Raw genomic sequence first — 15,912 nt, 5'->3', positions numbered from 1 at the left:
GCACAGGGTCGGTAGAAGTCATGAAGTTGCCATTGCACCGTTGCTTATCACAAATACCTTGGGGGATGGCGAAGCAGACATGGTAGGGCTGCGGGCATCAAGTACAACGCCGAAAATTCCGATGTGCGGTGCTGGTACAGTGGCCCTCGGAAGCAATCTGCACGAACGAGTTGGAGTGCGAGATTAATATATATTCCTCAAGCCGATCTGTACGCATCCGTACTACTCACAGCCCCGTTTACTGGCAAATCATCGTACAAAATATACTATGCCCAACGATAGCGACACTCCGGTTAGCGGGCCGATATAAGAGCCTAGTTATGATTAGGTCTGTAGGTCGCTATTACTACCTCAATTGCTAACTCAAAATTGTTTGATATATCTGTAAATGACTACGTCGCCGGGAGCTTATGCTCGAAGCCAAGCCCATCTATAACGAAGAAAAATAAAGCCGAAGATCATCACGAAGTTGACGGTGGGCGGCGCTACCACCCGTACAATGGAAATGAGCCGACGACTTCTGAGCTTTAGCCGGTAATGAGCACAAGAATCGTATGCAGGAACCTTATGAGGGACTGTAGCGCGGCCAGCTTCAGGAGGACATTATCGTACCATTCCGTGCCGGAGACTTTGCGAAGGGTAAGGTATGCCGAGATCGCGAGGAAGTCCATAGAGCAGCACGGTTAGAGCGGCCCGTACTACAGCCAAGAACGCTTTCACATCTCGGCCCAATACATCTTGAGTTGTGATATCCATGCTCTCCGGCAACAGGTCACCGCCACAACGTTGCCGGAGGGTCAGACAGGGAAAAGGGTGGCCAGTCACATGTGTGTCACCATGACATACGGCGTCTCCAAGTGCACCACCAGCCAAAGTTCGACGTAAGAGATCGGCATACGGCGGCACAGCGGTCGGCGGTGCGATGCCGGCAATACTGAAAGTACCGCCTCAGATTGCACGACAAGCCACGGAGACAGGTACAGAGCATTGTGCAAAGCGAGAGAATTAAGCCTCGTTACGGAGAAAGAGGCGACTGTCGCAGTGTTAACCTGGCATAGACCGTTTCGACTACGCTGAGCTAGACACATCCTCGTCTTGAACTCATTTCCAGCCGCGCTTGTTCGCAAACCATCGTGCAAGGTATACCAAAACCGAACAGCACAGGCAATTCGATTAGCGGCCCGACGGTTGCTGGAAGTGCCTAATCGCTGTTTGCACCGTAAGAAGCGACAGCAACGGTGATAGCCAGCTCGAAGTTGTTACTCGCCGCGGTGAAGCTCTGCATAGCAGAAAGCTTGTAACCGAAGCCTAGCTTGTGCGTAACGAGCAGCGTTAAGCCAAAGATGACGATAAAGTATACGATTAGCGGTGCTGCGACGCGCACAACCGAAACGATTTGGTGCACTACCTGGTGGCCATGGCTAGCGAACAGAACCATGATAGAGAACAGGAGGGCTATAAGCGACCAAGGTGCGATGTACTTGATGAACTTGTTGTCATACCAGCTCGGACTCGTCATCCAGCGAAGCGTGTACCGCGTGATGATCGCGGCACCGAGCGGGATGCCCAGAAACACTGCGTCGCCGGTCGCAACGGTCGAGTACGAGACCGAGATCGCCTGCTCGGAGCCGCTGATAATGTTGATGAAGAGGATCGCTAATGGCGCGTACAGCACCATCTGCAGGACCGAGTTGATAGCAACCAAGATAGCGCAGTATTGATTGTCACCGCCAGCGATACCAGTCCAGATGAGAACCATAGCAATGCAACGTGCGAGGCCAACAAGGATAAGTCCCTCACGGATCCCTTCTTCGTCGGGAAGAAATGCCCAAGATAGGGCGAGCTGGAGCATGTCACTACGAATAATCATTAACTGACGGTAGTTCGTTGATGACTTACCATAAGCAGGGGTGCGATGATCCAGTTGAGGAAAATGCTGAAGCCGACCTGAATCCACAGCTGCTGCTCGCGTAGCGCGAGATGCAACGTTTCATACTGGACTTTGCACAGGATCGGATACATCATGACCAGCAAGCCGATAGCTGTAAACCAAGTTGTTAGTACATTCCTCATTTTGAAGACACAGGCACGTCGTACGGAGTACTTGTCAATAGGAATTGGGACACCATTAAATTGCTCTTCTGAAGACTCTCTTCAGCGCCTGAGACGAAGTTCCCAATCAGGATGCCAACCATGATCGCGAGCAGGATCCAGACGGCTACGAAGCGGTCGAGCCATCCCAGAGCCTTGAATGCCGCTACATTCTCCGCCTTCGGTCCCAGCGCTTCTTGCATCTCGAGATCTTTGTTCCGTTTGCTTGCGACTTCGGCATCGGGTGGCCCGTTGACCGTGCTGGCGAAGTCTTGTTCGCCCTCTAATTGACGATCGGTGTTGTTCCGTGACATGCCGGGCGAATTTGCGGTACGATTCGGTGTTTGATGTAGATTTGTTAACAAGAAGACTGTGAACCTGGCAACTGAATGTATGTCTTCCAATGCGGCGTTATTCTTATGATGTTTCACGACGCGAAGCCACATCGTGCTCGTTGACCTATATATCAATCAGCGGCGCACACGCACACCACAAAGGCGCGTTGAAGGCCTACAGCCAATTTGTCATCACACGATGGTCATTGGTGGATGACCTTGTCACGGCCCTGCTCTGACTGGCAGGCGCGAGACAATCCGAACACATTCTTGCCTAGCACCTGCGACGCTGGTCATCTCTCGAAAGTGGAATTGGTTGGGACAATTCTATCTTGCTGGTGGCGGCAGGCTGTGAGGACGCTCGATCACAGGCATAGCCAGCAAACATGTGTCCCGGCTTCCTACACCTACCCATCGTAAAGGTCTTCTTCAAGTGCTAGTTTACACATCAGTGGCCGCACACACTTTCTCGTTCTACAAGTACTTTACCGTTTGTCCGCTTCTCTGACAAGGTATTGCAGCCTACCACACACGATTCAGTTTGGCAGCTCGGCAGGCTCAGCCCGATGTCACGGAAGCACCTCCTTCCATCAACACGAATGAGGTCACAGAGCAATCCTGGTATGCGGCGTATCCATGGACGAGGGCGGACCCAGCAACGATTTCTCGACATGAAGTGCTCCGACTGCTGAAGGCCGACACGGGACTGGGGCACAACTTCCTCCTTGTCCATTTGTGTCGCACTGACTTCGAGGTACAGTCTGCACAGCGTCGCGCAGCAGAGCGAGGAAGGGAAGTTGACCGTCTTCTCAACATGGCGGGACCATTGTCGGCTCCATTAACCTGCCTGCGCAAAGCCTCTTTCCGACAAACCCCTTCGCTTTACAGCCTCTTTGACGCTGCCGGCGTTGAGAAAATTATCTGGTACTGCGGTGGGTGATTGCGCTCTTTGTTATGCTTCTGCTCGTTTCGAGACGTTATTTAACGGCGGGATCAAGGCCCCTCTCGTGGCCGCGGTAATCGTGCGGCAGCATGGTTTGCCGACGACATAGACGAACAACACGATACCCGCATGAAGAGCTTGGTTCTAATTGGAGGTATCAAGGCCTCGGATAGTGAGGAAGGCGAATTTGTGAAGTATATGCAGGATCAGGATCAGTCGAAGTGAGACTAGCTGGTCTTCCGTCGGCTATGCTGCTTAGCAAAAGGTATTTCAACTCGGCACTAATTCAACAGGGGCAGCTTGGATAGCTAGCAATGCGGTACATGAACGACCGCACTAATGTGTTCCCAGTAGAGGTGCGCCTATCTTATTTGACGAGCAGGCTCCTGCGTAGTATTCAGTTCCGTCCCCAGTCCTTCCGTGTCTCGTCGCTCGCGTCGCTTCACACGTAGCATCTCCAGCATAATGCCACTGGCGGCGAGGTACGATAGTGCGACAAAGAGCTGCGGATATAGATAGCTGCGCTCGGAATTTGGCCGTCTGATCTTGAGCGCAATGACCTCGGAGACTGAAGTTCGTAAGCTACGTTCGGTCCCCGAGTCGGCGGAAAGCTTACAAGTAGTGGGGAGAATGATCGTCATCCAGGAGAGCGACAGTAGTGACTGTAAGTGCTTTAGGCCCGCGACTTCGACGCATAGAGGTCCAATGGTCTGCATTGACATGGTCAATGACCGTACGAGGTCGTGTTGCAATTATGCTCCAAGCTTACCATCCAAAACACACCGAGCACAGCGCCTGCGAGCAGTGCAAACACGACCAGCAATGCGAATGATAGCGCAGGGATCCAAAAAGCGAAGCAAAGTACCGAACAGGCCAATGTAAGAGCGCCTGCAACATCCAAACGACTGGACTTGTCGCTTAAGATGCCTATGAGCGGACGGCCAATTGCGGTGCCAATATTGAGTAAACCAATGACATCAGTCGCTCTCTGTGAAGATAGTCCGATGGCGAGGGCGAAGTCCGAGAGCGAGAAAAGGAGCGCAATATAGCCGAGCATGCTGACGAAGGACCACGCCAGTAGCAAGAGGACGTCATATCGCGCTAGCAGGGTGAGGTCCAGAGCGAGCTGTGGCGGCTTGATGTATCTGTTGCGATCGCGAACCATAGCCGTGGCGATGCTGGCAAGGGCGAAGGTCATAATGCCAGTGATGCATAGTGCCCAGCGCAAGCCCAATGCGTCAATGATCGCACTAGTAACCCAGGCGAAGAGCGCACCCCCAAATCCCGAACCGGAGCTGCTGATGCCGTTCGCTAGACTCCGGCGGGCATCAAACCACTGCGAAAGTATCGGCAGGCTGGGGATGTAGATAAACCCGATGCCTAGGCCAACGAGGATGCCTTGCGTCAGATAGAGGTGCCATATCCGTGTCGCAAAGCCGGCGGTAATGTAGCCAGTGGTTTGTAAGGCGATACCGATGGGCATGGTGACATACTTTCCAAGCCGCCGGGTGAGAACTGTGACGAGCGGCGCAGCGAGCATCGCGAACGCAAAGTTAAAGCCGCCAACGAACGCGAAATCCAAAGGCGAGGCGCCTTCGAAGCGGTTGGTAGTCAGATAGTAGGAGAGATACACGCCATACGACTACCACCATCGTTAGCGTTGCTTCATTGTACCCTCGATGGAGGTTGGACCCATACTGCCACGGCACCCCAGGTCGAGAAGTTGATCAAGAAGCACGCAGCGACGCAGATCCAGCCATACCCACTGTCTGGCGGACTTGCGTTGGGCTCTCCATGCTCCGGAGGTTCGGGCATGTTCTTGCTAGCTGTCCGCCGTAGGCTCAGTAGGTCCGTTCGGACATTCGACGTTGCGTGAGCGCTGGTCTGAGGTCGGGTGTTTGTGTTGAGCCATGATCACTCTGGCCTACGTTGGGCAGCCAGAGACATCGCAGACCCTCGATGTGCAAAGCGAATGCTCGTGTGTGGACACGTGCATGCTGGGGGCGACACGCCTGTGTTCGCTTGGTAGATGACCAATAGCCTGGCCCTAGTGTGTCGCGTAACAGGTTCATGGACTCGAGAAGTGCTCATGCGAATTAGGAAGCTGCAGTCCGCACAGGCCGTTACGTGGAACGAGCTGCATTGAGTGACATTGTGGGGTGCAGCAGTTCGCGGCGAGAGACATCATTCTCCCGTCTACGTCTTCTCTTGCTGTAGCGATAGTGGAGTGAGCAAAGCTAATGTGGGCTTGTTGGATTCTGAGCTGATTTTGTCCGTGGGATCGCAACGAGAAGCTCAAGTCACGATGTTGAGATCAAAACAACAAGCTTACAGCCAACAACACCCAAGCGGGCAATATACCCCTGCTCATACCGGATCAAGCGCTGGATTCGCTACAGGCTTCCTACTCGGCCAACTAACATTGGCATTGATCTTGTTCTTCTTCATCAAATTCTTCGTCTTCGGGGAGCCACCACCAGCTGACGAACGCGCTGCTAGTCGGGCGGCAGCACGTCGGCAACGTACTCTATCCCACACCCAGGCTCAAGCACGACAGCGTACCCTTTCCTCTGCGCTCAGGCCTCGACCTAGCAGTGCAGTACTAAAGCCACGGAGCGAAGGCGGACCGACTGTCCAGAAGCTACTTGAGAAGACGTACTATAACGTCCACGGCCATCAACCGGAGAGTCTTGACTGGTTCAATGTGTTAGTCGCGCAAACGATCGCTCAACTTCGGGCCGACGCGCAGGAAGATGAGGCGGTCTTGACTTCTCTTACCGCATTAATGAACGGATCAAACAAGCCAGACTTTCTGGACGAAATTAAAGTGACCGAAATCAACCTTGGCGAAGAGTTTCCGATCTTCAGTAACTGCCGGGTAATACCGGTTGACGAGCATGGCGTACCCATCAAGCAGCTGTCCGGGAACAAGGGCGAGAGGCTGCAAGCACGCATGGACGTTGATCTCGGCGATGTAATCACGCTGGGCATCGAGACGAAACTCGTGCTCAACTACCCCAAGCCTTTTGTAGCTGCACTACCTGTAGCACTGGCAGTGAGTGTAGTCCGCTTCTCAGGGACGTTGTCTGTCTCCTTCTCTCCATCTTCACAATCCGATCATTATCCGACAGCCGAAGGTAGTGCTGCAGCCACCGAGGCAAAGAATGAGGGTCACCCTCTGAATCCTACTGGCTCCTCACCAACCACCCTTACGTTCACGTTCCTAGATGACTATCGGCTGGACCTAAGCGTGCATTCCTTGATTGGCTCTCGCTCACGCCTGCAAGACGTCCCCAAAATCGCCCAGCTAGTGGAAGCTCGGATTCACCAATGGTTCGATGATCGCTGCGTAGAGCCACGCTTCCAACAGATTGTGCTACCATCCCTCTGGCCGCGCAAAAAGAACACCCGTGGCGGCTCGGCTGAAGACGAGGCTGCCATCGCGGATATGGAAGGTGGCGCAGACCGGGCCGACGAGCAAGCAGTTGTTGACATGCCATCGCCGCTACGGGAAGGCACACCGCGGTCGAAGAGGGAAGGCTCCGCTGCTGCTACTGGGGAGGAGACGACTGCGGAGCAACGGACTCGTGATTGGGCGGCAAGGCATGGCAAGCCCAGAAGCGAGATGAGTGAGCTGGAAATTGCGGGTGCGGAAATCCGGGAGGCGGAGGAGCGGGCTAGGAGGAAGGAGCAGCGTCCGCAGGCGGGCGGAGTGCGGTTGCGCGCGGGTGCGGGCAACAGCACGGAAAGTTAGAGGGGGGATGATCGTCCACGCAATTGGCCAGCCAGTGGAGCATGGCATTTTCTGGCATTTTTGGACTTTAGCGAGGCGTTGGCGGAAGAACAGCATGACATTAGCATGATGGCGAGACATCGGATCAGCGTTCGGAGTATCTTAGCTCTTTTCTAGTACACGCCCGGCTGCGCTGAGCAATATATGTGGCATGGCTTGCGATGCCCTTCATACGTACTATGCTCAACGTCCGGGTAAGCGCTCGCAATTTGCAATTCGCACAAGCCAGGGAAGAAAGTGCGAGGTCAGTCCACGCTGTCTGCCATAATCCTTCACGAAACGCCTTGCTGAACGCTGCTCGATCACATGCCAATAGCATCGCTGACAATCAACGACTTGACAATCACTGTTGCCAGCCGTCTACCGCTACCGGTCTATGTTGGTAGTCCGCTGGTGGACTGAGAACATGGTGCTGAGAATGTTGCTGTCTTGGTGGCAGAGCCTGTTGCTGACGAGTGTGCTCCCCAGTAGAAGCCGGTGCCGCAGAGGTAGTAGTCGGTCGTACATTTGTTGCCGAGAAGGAGGTAGAAGCCGGAGTAGGATACGCAGATGCTGCCGGGTTTGACGTGATGTACGGTGAGCGGCTGATCGTTGGCTGGGACAAGCCGTCTCCGTTGCCATTTGCGAAGATTGGTGGTTGCGGCTCGGCGTCATGTGCACGAGCTGACGCTTGCTCCATATCAGGCATGTGTTGATCCTCGGCATGACCGTTGGGCATGGCGGTCACAGGATGTCTTACTCCGTTGCGCTCTCCGCTAGACGCCCCATTGGTTTTCAGCAAGGCGTTAGGCGAGACCTTGAGCCGGACGACAAGACTTCTGGGCTGGTCGTCGTCTTCGTCACCTTCGCTCGGCTCGTCACCATCGCTTCCGGCATCGGGCATGTCTTCGTCCTCCGCTTCGTTCCGCTCGCTGTCCCAGTCGTTTCCGCTCTGGGCGGCATCGTCTTCGTCGCTCATGGCATCGATGTTGTTGTAGCCATCAATGTGATTCCTTGCACTAGCATCATCTGCGCCGTTGGCTTGTGCCGACCTTCCACCAAGTCGGGTTGCCCTGCCATGTGTAGTTGGCGGCTCACTGCCGTCATCCTCGTCATCACCGACAAGGCCGTTATGGTAACCCGAGCTTGGACCAAGCTCGTCTTCATCGAGAGCGAGATTGTTCTTCAGCAAACTCTCGCCGTACTCACCCTGCCTAGGCTGTCTGATCTGTCGGCCGGACGCAGTGTAGGTTGGGCCAGAATCTGCTAATGGCGTACCACGGGCACTTGGTCGGTTGGAGCGCCTGGTGGAGGTCGCATCGGAGTCGAAGGCTTGGTCTTCGTCATCGTACGTATAGCGCATCCGCTTGCCTCGAGTGCGGCCTTCATAGAGGGAAAAGCCGGGCTCGGGGCGCGTGAAAGCTGCGCGCCGAACCTGGCGGTATTCGCGACGAGTGCGTTTCTGAAGGTAGTCAGCATTACTCATCAAGGTACGGCGCCTGTATCGCAACCAATCTTACAATTTCGGATGCTTCGAAGTTAGGAATGGCGTTGGTCATCTTGATGGCTAGCCTCCGTGCAGCTTGCGTCCCATCGACTTCATCCAGCTTCTTCGCTAGGGCTCTGATCTCTTCAATGCTGCCCGCGACACTGTACCAGTGCGCGTTCTTCGTATACCGGCTGCCTTCACGGTAGACCCTGAATTGGGTATCCTCGAGGCCTTGCACAAGGAAGTACCGTCTCTTGTCCCCATCTTGACCCCACGGCTGCACCGACAGGGGCTGATTCTCATCATCATTGTGCCTTTGCTGCTTGTACTTGTCCTTGACAATGGTCTGTATGGCTTCCGAGGATGAGAGCGACCAGATCACAAGGGTATGGAGTAGGTCAAGCTGAGAACATGGTCAGCAGGTGCTCAAAAATACGGAGGCATTCCAGTGACATACGCGCTCAAGTGGCGACATCGTGTTGAAGTCTTTCGGACCGTGCAAAGGGTTCACGCTATTCCACTTGTGTGGCCATTGCGCCTTCTGGGACAGGACCGCTTCCTCAAGTGCTCGGCCATGATGACCCCGCCTACGTGAACGGTCTGTCAGCGCACCCTTCTTCTACTTCCCTTTGGCGCATCGCCAGCTCCGTCTATGACCCTCTCTTGTCTTTGTGACGTACTCGACAGGCTTCTTGCGATTCAGTACCAAACTCAACAGCGCGCATAGCAGACTCTGCACTTCCGCACTTGGAGGCTGATCTGTCACGCCTCGCTCGATGTCTTGCGGTCCGAAGTTAGGTAGTTTGCCAGGCATAACTTCATTGAAACGCGATCGAAACATAACCAGTACCTGGAGCCCATTGTCAGCATTCCGCTTTAAGGGCGCGCTATAAGCGCGTATTCTCGCGCGCTAAGCGATGCAGGACGTACAGCGATATCAGGATTATCTTCAAAGACATCATGGTGTGGCGGTGACGGTGGCCTCTTGGGTCGTGGCGGCGAGACGGCGGGCGGTGGGAACTTTAGTTTTGTTGCGCCTTTCGCCTTAAGGAAGACGGGTGCGAGCTTCTTTACTTCTTCCTCGGATGCAGAAGACAGCCCACTGCTGTCGCTGTCGTCCGCCATTGCGTGTGCGTTCACGTTGGGGCACGCTCCTGGAAAGTGTCGAAGCGCGGAGTTGGGAGGTTTAAGCGGAGAGTTTTGGAGGAACGTCACGGATTCAGGGTGGTGGAGGCAGTGTTATGTAAGCGCCGGTGAGCTGGCACCTGACCGGAGCTCTACGACTGCGTGGTCGCCATTTGCTAGCTATATATACATGTCCATTTACGCCTCTGCCTTGTGAACGCCATCCTGTACCGATTCGAGCGGTTTCCTGTGGTGATGCGCGTGTTTTGTAGGTCGCGTCGCAGTCCTGGTGCAACACCGCATCAGGCACGCTTTTCCTGCGCCACCAAGATGTGCAGTGACCGCAAAAACAGCGTTCCAAGGTCCAATATGTCCATGAGAAGCACTCACTGCGAAAACGCTGGCAAAGGGTGTTCGTGGCAGTCCTGTGGGAGCTTGAGAATTGTACGGAGCCCATCATGATAGGGGCAAGGATTCGAAGTCTTCAATGGGCTGCGACACGACGTTCTGGTGTCCTGTACGTCCACGACACGAACGGTCGCTGGCGCGGGCCATCGAGCGCTATCTGTTGTATGGGCACAGGGCCATAGGCGTTTAGTACTGCGCTCCGTGCCCAAAGAGTATCTAACGGCGCCCTTTGGATTTGGGAACAATCTCCAGATGGTGAACTGTGTTCGGAATGCCAGATGATGTCGTCCTTCCTAGTCGGAACGAGTCGATGGCGCATCAAAAAGCGTCCAGCGGTTCTCGACTCCCCGCTTGCAAAGAGGTATTATTAGAAGCTCCAGGGTATCATGCTTCGAGTCTACATGTCACCGCTAGGTTAATCGTCAAGAGTCGCCAGGTTACGCTGAAAAGCCTTAAGTTGCATGTTGTGGTGCCCCACACATACTGTGCATTGTGCATATCATGAATCTGCGCAAGTCATGTGCCCCCTTCGCGTACTTCAGGATGTGCACTCAACAATCACGAGTCTGTCGCACGCGCGTTCCAAGGTATGTATCGAGGAGGCATGAGAGAAGATACTTTTCCGCGACGCTGTCTTCCAAGCGCAGACTGACTTCATACATGCATTACCTGCGTGGAGCCATCGGTCAACGGGCGTCTTGTAATGTCAACCTTCAAAAATACACGTGGAATGATGGTGCTTCGCAGAAAAGTGCGGGAGAATGTGGCCTCGAAAGGAGGGAGAGTGATGAGAGTGAAGTTGCCCGCATATGCTGAGCTAGGCTTAGCTTTCCCGCGGCTTCCGCACAATCTTGGCACGCCCGCACTCCGAAAGCAAATCCAGTGACAGCGACCTCGTGAGCGAAGATAGCGACAACACCACATACGAGCCCATCAGCCGACAGCCAAGATGGTGAGCCACTCGATATGCTACAGCAAGCTATGGCGACAGCGTCACTAACACTCACAGGGTCGTGTTATTCGCAATCAGCGTAAAGGTCGTGGCAGCATCTTTACCGCACACACTCGCCTCAACAAGGCCCCGGCCAAGTTCAGGACACACGACTACGCAGAACGCCATGGCTACATCCGCGGCGTCGTCAAGGATATCGTTCACGATCCTGGCCGAGGCGCACCGCTCGCCAAGGTGGTCTTCCGTGACCCGTACCGGTTCAAGCTGCACACTGAGACCTTCATTGCCAATGAGGGCATGTACACTGGCCAGTTCATCTACGCTGGCAAGAACGCAAGCTTGACCATTGGTAACGTACTACCGCTTGGCAGCGTACCGGAAGGTACGGTTGTGAGCAATGTGGAGGAGAAGGTGGGGGATCGTGGTGCGCTGGGCAGGACCTCCGGCAACTACGTTACGGTCATTGGCCACAATCCGGACGAGGGCAAGACCAGAATCAAGCTGCCGAGTGGTGCAAAGAAGGTTGTGAAGAGCAGTGTGCGCGGCATGATCGGCATTGTCGCCGGTGGTGGCAGGACAGACAAGCCAATGCTTAAGGCGTCGAGAGCGAAGCATAAGTTCGCGGTCAAGAGGAATTCATGGCCGAAGACTCGTGGTGTTGCCATGAACCCAGTCGACCATGTAAGTAATCATCGGGATGTCACAATTGATGCATGTGCTAACTCATCCTAGCCTCACGGTGGTGGTAATCATCAGCATATCGGTAAGGCCTCGACCATCTCGCGGTACGCTGCCCAAGGTCAAAAGGCTGGTCTCATTGCTGCGCGGAGAACGGGTCTGCTGCGTGGTACCCAGAAGACGAAGGAGTAGGCGAGGCAATAGGGACGGTGACGGTAACGGTGTTTTTGGGGTGTACCTCGGCTGTAGTCGCACCCGCAGCGACTTTGTGCTCAGTAGCGTAGCCATTGTAGCTATGCATCAAAGTAAACTTCGCATCCCAGCCATCGCGGATGTCGGTTCAGGCAGTCAGTCTATCGAGCGCAGCGTTGACCTCATGTGGATTGTGACAATAGCTCTGGTTCAGTGAGACCGACATTGTCATCACTGCCGCAGGTCACTACGCTGACAGACGTTACGCGATGAATGACAACAGCATTCGTCGTCTACGATCCAGTAGGTTTCACGTCATGCTTGCCGTCCTTCATTGTGCTCGCCACCGATGCGTTTCCTTCAAGCCCAACCAATTGCTTTGGATTGCCCTGCAAATGCACTCTGCGGTCAGCCACTGAATCAAGAGAGAGGAACTCTCCGCTCACGTACCGGTATAACCATCTCGAACACCGACTCCGGTCTCACAACTGTATATTGATGATACCCACACCTCGCAATCGGCACCACCTTACCAATATCGATCATACCATTTGTTAACACCCGGTCGTCGATGTGTATAGCTATCACCCTACCGACGATCACGTCCACGGTCCCCATTGGTGGGTTGCCAGGCAAGCGTAACGTGGTATAGTACTTACACTCGAACTTGATTGGGCTGGCTTTCACCATCGCTACGTTGACGAGCTTGGCTTGTTCTTTCTCAAGGTTCGCTCGTTGAAACTCGTCGACGCCCCGGTCAAACCACTCGGCGGAGGCATTGACGGCTTCCCGAAGATCATAGGTGGCGACGTCTGGGGTTGGTGGGTAAGATGGTCAGAAACGATTCAAACGAGCATTCTACTCATTATTATGCTTACTCCAGCAAAACTCGCCCGCCGACTCTGCGTTCACGGTCGTGTCCTTACGGTTCTCATTTAGGTCGACATTGGCTGCTATCATGACATACGGTGGGTCGAAGGTTAGGTTGTTGAATTGAGAGTATGGCGCGAGGTTGTCAACGCCATCTTTGTTTCGTGTTGAGATCCATCCAATCGGGCGCGGGACGACGCAAGCCTACATCGGTCACGCTAAGCAACGGCAAGTTATGGTGTTGTTGGACGATATATCGGACCTTGTATGGATCCCGAGGTAGGCCATGAGACGTCTTTCCAGGTCTATACGAGAAGTCAGTGACCAACGCTCTCTGATCATCGAGCGCAACCTACTCGTAGAAGACCATTTCGCAAGCAGTTCGTGTCGTTCTTAGGTATATGGACAGTAGCGAGGCAGAAAGTAAGTCTCGTTCGCGGTCATTTGCTGCCTGGACACGGAACACTACGCATATATACACGAGACCAGACGTGGAGTTTGATGGTTCCGCTCCAGCTGGTGAAGCATTAGCCGAGCACCCGGCATCAACCACCGGCTTCAAACTTGACACCCGCCCTCCCCTCCTTCTAGAGTAGTAGAGAACTCAATGCTGTAGCGTGCCATAATTCACAAGCGTGGATAGCTCTACTAAAGCAGTATCTCTGGCAACGTTGTGCGCGGAAATCTCGGAAACTGATCGGGAACTGATCGGGAACTCATAGCGCTCGGTCGTGCCACCGTCACAAAGTTCCAGCACAATGGGTGAACCTCACGTGCGAGAGGAAAATGTGTCGTTCGAAACGGTCTGCCGGTTTCGCTTGATGATCTGGAACAAAGCACAAACCAAAGGCCTTCCTGATCGAGTCCTCCTTCGATGTTGAGGAACAGCACGCTCGTTAACCTATCAGCAGCGTTATCCAACGCAATGCACTCCAGACGCCTTCGCTTCCCCAGTCGTACATCATCCAGACAAGCATGACACATGATCTCCAAAACATACCGAAGACTCATCCACCTCCACCCCAGGCGCCGCGTATCCGCCGCGCTAACTGGATGTCCTTCTGCATGATTGTTACCCGCTTGGCATGGATGGCGCATAGGTTGGTGTCTTCGAACAGGTGGACCAGAAAAGCTTCGGCAGCCTCTTGTAACGCTTGGATGGCTTGCGATTGCCATCGCGTGACATCCGAGCTAACAGGTGCCATGTTCATGGAGATCTCGCGGACCTAGACCGCACGTCATCAGTCAAATGCGTAGCTCGCGAAAGAGACACGCCCAACTTACCAGTCTCGAGAATGGCAACTTCGCCATTAATAGGTCCGTACTTCGCTGGTACTTGCGTATCTCTCTCAATGCCACCGTCCCCGGCTTATACCGAGGTTTCCTCCTTGCCGGCGGACTCTGTGCGCCCCGACTCCCGTAGCTTCGTCGTGGTGCTTTGGCTCCAATACTACTTTTGCCGCCTGCCCTGCCGGTACTGCCTGGCGTACTCTTACCACCCAGGCTCGGCCGGCCCCTTGGTGCGGTCATGCTGTTGTGTGTGCGCGCCATTACGCGGCTGCCAACAGCTGCCTTGCTCGCCTTAGTCTCGCCTTGATCGCCAACGAGACTGATGTTGCCGTTGATCTCGCCTAGCGAAGGGCGCGAGTGGTAGGACAGTTTGCTCATCGAGAGACGCGTCGCAGGACGCGCTTTGTCGCCAGTAAGGCCGTGTTTCGCGGACCGCGCAATCCAAGCAGCATGTAACCGCTGTGGGAGGCGCCAAGTTTATGTGTCTCGTCGGTCAGGGTTGTTACTCCGGTACATATACAGCGGCGTGTCGAGCTCTTCGATTGGTGCGCATTGTTGATCCCAGGGACCCTTTATGTTTTGGTCGCGGAGAGTGCCAAGCTTTCGAATGTGCCTTCCCCGACTCGGAGATAAGCGCTTACGGGCCGTGACAAGCCGAGGGCCAGCCCTACGCGGTGTTGCTTGACGATCAAAGACGACATGGACACCTTGCACCTTATTACATCCTACGGAGATACTCGACGATCATTAAAGGGCGCGACTCATACAGCCTGGAAAGGCCACATCTGGATCCCCCTCGCTTCATCACCTCGTCATTTGAGTAAAGCGCCACGTAAACAGACGTGGGACAATGGCCGCCATGTTGGGCGCCGGCGAGGGTTTCCCACTCGAGCAGTGGTTCTTTGAGATGCCGCTGGTGACAAGATGGTGGACCACAGCAACAGTCGTTACGGGGGTGCTAGTGCAGTGCCAGGTCCTCACGCCCTTTCAGCTATTCTACAGCTTCCGAGCGGTTTTCCACAAACAGCAGGTATGGCAAGGGTAGATCATGTCGGTTCTACGACAAGGGTGCGGGAAAGACTAACAGAGCTCTGCAGTACTGGCGACTGGTAACAACCTTCATCTACTTCGGCCCGCTATCTCTCAACCTTCTCTTCCACATCTTCTTCATCCAGCGGTATGCACGCATGCTTGAGGAGTCTGCGGCGTCGGTGGCCCACTTCTCCTGGTTGATGGCATATGCTTCATCGACCCTCCTCGCTATTGCACCGCTCTTCAACCAGGCATTCTTGGGGACGACACTGAGTAGCACGTTGGTCTATATCTGGAGTCGGCGGAATCCGGACACGCGGCTCAGCTTCCTCGGAGTGTTGACCTTCAAGGCGCCGTGGCTGCCGTGGGTGTTGATCGCTTTCAACGTAGTACTTCACGGACATTGGCCGAAGGACGAGCTATGCGGCATTTTGGTTGGACACGGTGAGTGTGCGGTTGGAGAGTCGGAGGCCCTTCTATCGCTGATTGCCCAACAGTGTGGTACTTTTTCAATGATATCTACCCATCCACTCATGGCGGACGCAGACCGTTCGAGCCGCCACAATGGTGGATACGACTCTTCGAGCGAGGGGCATTGGGCGCGCATGCGCAGGGAACGGACATACACGCGGCAGCGCTCAACAGAGAAGTCGCTGCGCCTGCAGTGGCGGACGTCAGATAGCTGGGTAGAGTCTCCAATCTCTATCGCTTGTTGCATATTACAATCTCACATAT

General features: G+C 54.5%; 9 protein-coding genes across 9 annotated transcripts; 3 read left to right on the top strand and 6 right to left on the bottom strand.

The window, feature by feature from the left end:
- Window positions 1-765: 765 nt before the first annotated feature.
- BAUCODRAFT_33147 (uncharacterized protein) lies at window positions 766-1,163 on the bottom strand. The gene has a single exon (XM_007677070.1). It carries the CDS (start codon window positions 1,086-1,088, stop codon window positions 822-824), a length of 267 nt encoding a protein of 88 aa, XP_007675260.1. The 5' UTR covers window positions 1,089-1,163; the 3' UTR covers window positions 766-821.
- Window positions 1,160-2,405, bottom strand: BAUCODRAFT_156109 (uncharacterized protein; the record flags this gene model as incomplete). The annotated part of the gene is made up of 3 exons (XM_007677625.1): window positions 1,160-1,843; window positions 1,900-2,042; window positions 2,105-2,405. 3 exons carry the CDS (start codon window positions 2,403-2,405, stop codon window positions 1,202-1,204), a joined length of 1,086 nt encoding a protein of 361 aa, XP_007675815.1. The 3' UTR covers window positions 1,160-1,201.
- Window positions 2,406-4,093: 1,688 nt separating this feature from the next.
- Window positions 4,094-5,184, bottom strand: BAUCODRAFT_121883 (uncharacterized protein; the record flags this gene model as incomplete). Its single annotated transcript, XM_007677624.1, has 2 exons — window positions 4,094-5,011; window positions 5,068-5,184. 2 exons carry the CDS (start codon window positions 5,182-5,184, stop codon window positions 4,094-4,096), a joined length of 1,035 nt encoding a protein of 344 aa, XP_007675814.1.
- A 391-nt stretch (window positions 5,185-5,575) lies between these two features.
- Window positions 5,576-7,315, top strand: BAUCODRAFT_33143 (uncharacterized protein). Its single transcript, XM_007677069.1, has one exon. It carries the CDS (start codon window positions 5,675-5,677, stop codon window positions 7,121-7,123), a length of 1,449 nt encoding a protein of 482 aa, XP_007675259.1. The 5' UTR covers window positions 5,576-5,674; the 3' UTR covers window positions 7,124-7,315.
- Window positions 7,316-7,505: 190 nt separating this feature from the next.
- BAUCODRAFT_575349 (uncharacterized protein) lies at window positions 7,506-10,203 on the bottom strand (the record flags this gene model as incomplete). The annotated part of the gene is made up of 5 exons (XM_007677623.1): window positions 9,561-10,203; window positions 9,311-9,480; window positions 9,088-9,217; window positions 8,662-9,033; window positions 7,506-8,603 (listed from the first exon to the last, which is right to left on the bottom strand). Exons 1-5 carry the CDS (start codon window positions 9,753-9,755, stop codon window positions 7,506-7,508), a joined length of 1,965 nt encoding a protein of 654 aa, XP_007675813.1. The 5' UTR covers window positions 9,756-10,203.
- Window positions 10,204-11,112: 909 nt separating this feature from the next.
- On the top strand, window positions 11,113-11,985 carry BAUCODRAFT_23721 (uncharacterized protein; the record flags this gene model as incomplete). The annotated part of the gene is made up of 3 exons (XM_007676948.1): window positions 11,113-11,115; window positions 11,173-11,796; window positions 11,848-11,985. 3 exons carry the CDS (start codon window positions 11,113-11,115, stop codon window positions 11,983-11,985), a joined length of 765 nt encoding a protein of 254 aa, XP_007675138.1.
- Window positions 11,986-12,186: 201 nt separating this feature from the next.
- Window positions 12,187-13,543, bottom strand: BAUCODRAFT_451913 (uncharacterized protein). The gene is made up of 5 exons (XM_007677622.1): window positions 13,212-13,543; window positions 13,118-13,160; window positions 12,864-13,059; window positions 12,436-12,797; window positions 12,187-12,374 (listed from the first exon to the last, which is right to left on the bottom strand). Exons 1-5 carry the CDS (start codon window positions 13,223-13,225, stop codon window positions 12,279-12,281), a joined length of 711 nt encoding a protein of 236 aa, XP_007675812.1. The 5' UTR covers window positions 13,226-13,543; the 3' UTR covers window positions 12,187-12,278.
- Window positions 13,544-13,862: 319 nt separating this feature from the next.
- BAUCODRAFT_68991 (uncharacterized protein) lies at window positions 13,863-14,385 on the bottom strand (the record flags this gene model as incomplete). The annotated part of the gene is made up of 2 exons (XM_007677289.1): window positions 13,863-14,081; window positions 14,140-14,385. The coding sequence occupies 2 exons, from the start codon at window positions 14,383-14,385 to the stop codon at window positions 13,863-13,865; spliced, it is 465 nt and encodes a 154-aa protein (XP_007675479.1).
- A 619-nt stretch (window positions 14,386-15,004) lies between these two features.
- BAUCODRAFT_67768 (uncharacterized protein) lies at window positions 15,005-15,859 on the top strand (the record flags this gene model as incomplete). The annotated part of the gene is made up of 3 exons (XM_007677195.1): window positions 15,005-15,175; window positions 15,243-15,621; window positions 15,675-15,859. The coding sequence occupies 3 exons, from the start codon at window positions 15,005-15,007 to the stop codon at window positions 15,857-15,859; spliced, it is 735 nt and encodes a 244-aa protein (XP_007675385.1).
- Between the last annotated feature and the right edge of the window lie 53 nt (window positions 15,860-15,912).

This window comes from Baudoinia panamericana (genome assembly GCF_000338955.1).
Source record: "Baudoinia panamericana UAMH 10762 unplaced genomic scaffold BAUCOscaffold_5, whole genome shotgun sequence".
Taxonomy (NCBI): Eukaryota; Fungi; Ascomycota; class Dothideomycetes; order Mycosphaerellales; family Teratosphaeriaceae; genus Baudoinia; species Baudoinia panamericana.
This window is presented reverse-complemented; position numbering and strand designations above follow the sequence as displayed.

Coding starts and splice junctions, on each gene's coding strand:
- BAUCODRAFT_33147 (XM_007677070.1), bottom strand. CDS start 1,088: ATGTGTCTAGCTCAGCGTAGTCGAAACGGTCTATGCCAGGTTAACACT.
- BAUCODRAFT_33143 (XM_007677069.1), top strand. CDS start 5,675: ATGTTGAGATCAAAACAACAAGCTTACAGCCAACAACACCCAAGCGGG.
- BAUCODRAFT_451913 (XM_007677622.1), bottom strand. Junction 12,798..12,863: donor GGCGGGCGAGTTTTGCTGGA/GTAAGCATAATA, acceptor CACCAACCCCAG/ACGTCGCCACCTATGATCTT. Junction 12,375..12,435: donor TGTTCGAGATGGTTATACCG/GTACGTGAGCGG, acceptor GTGCATTTGCAG/GGCAATCCAAAGCAATTGGT.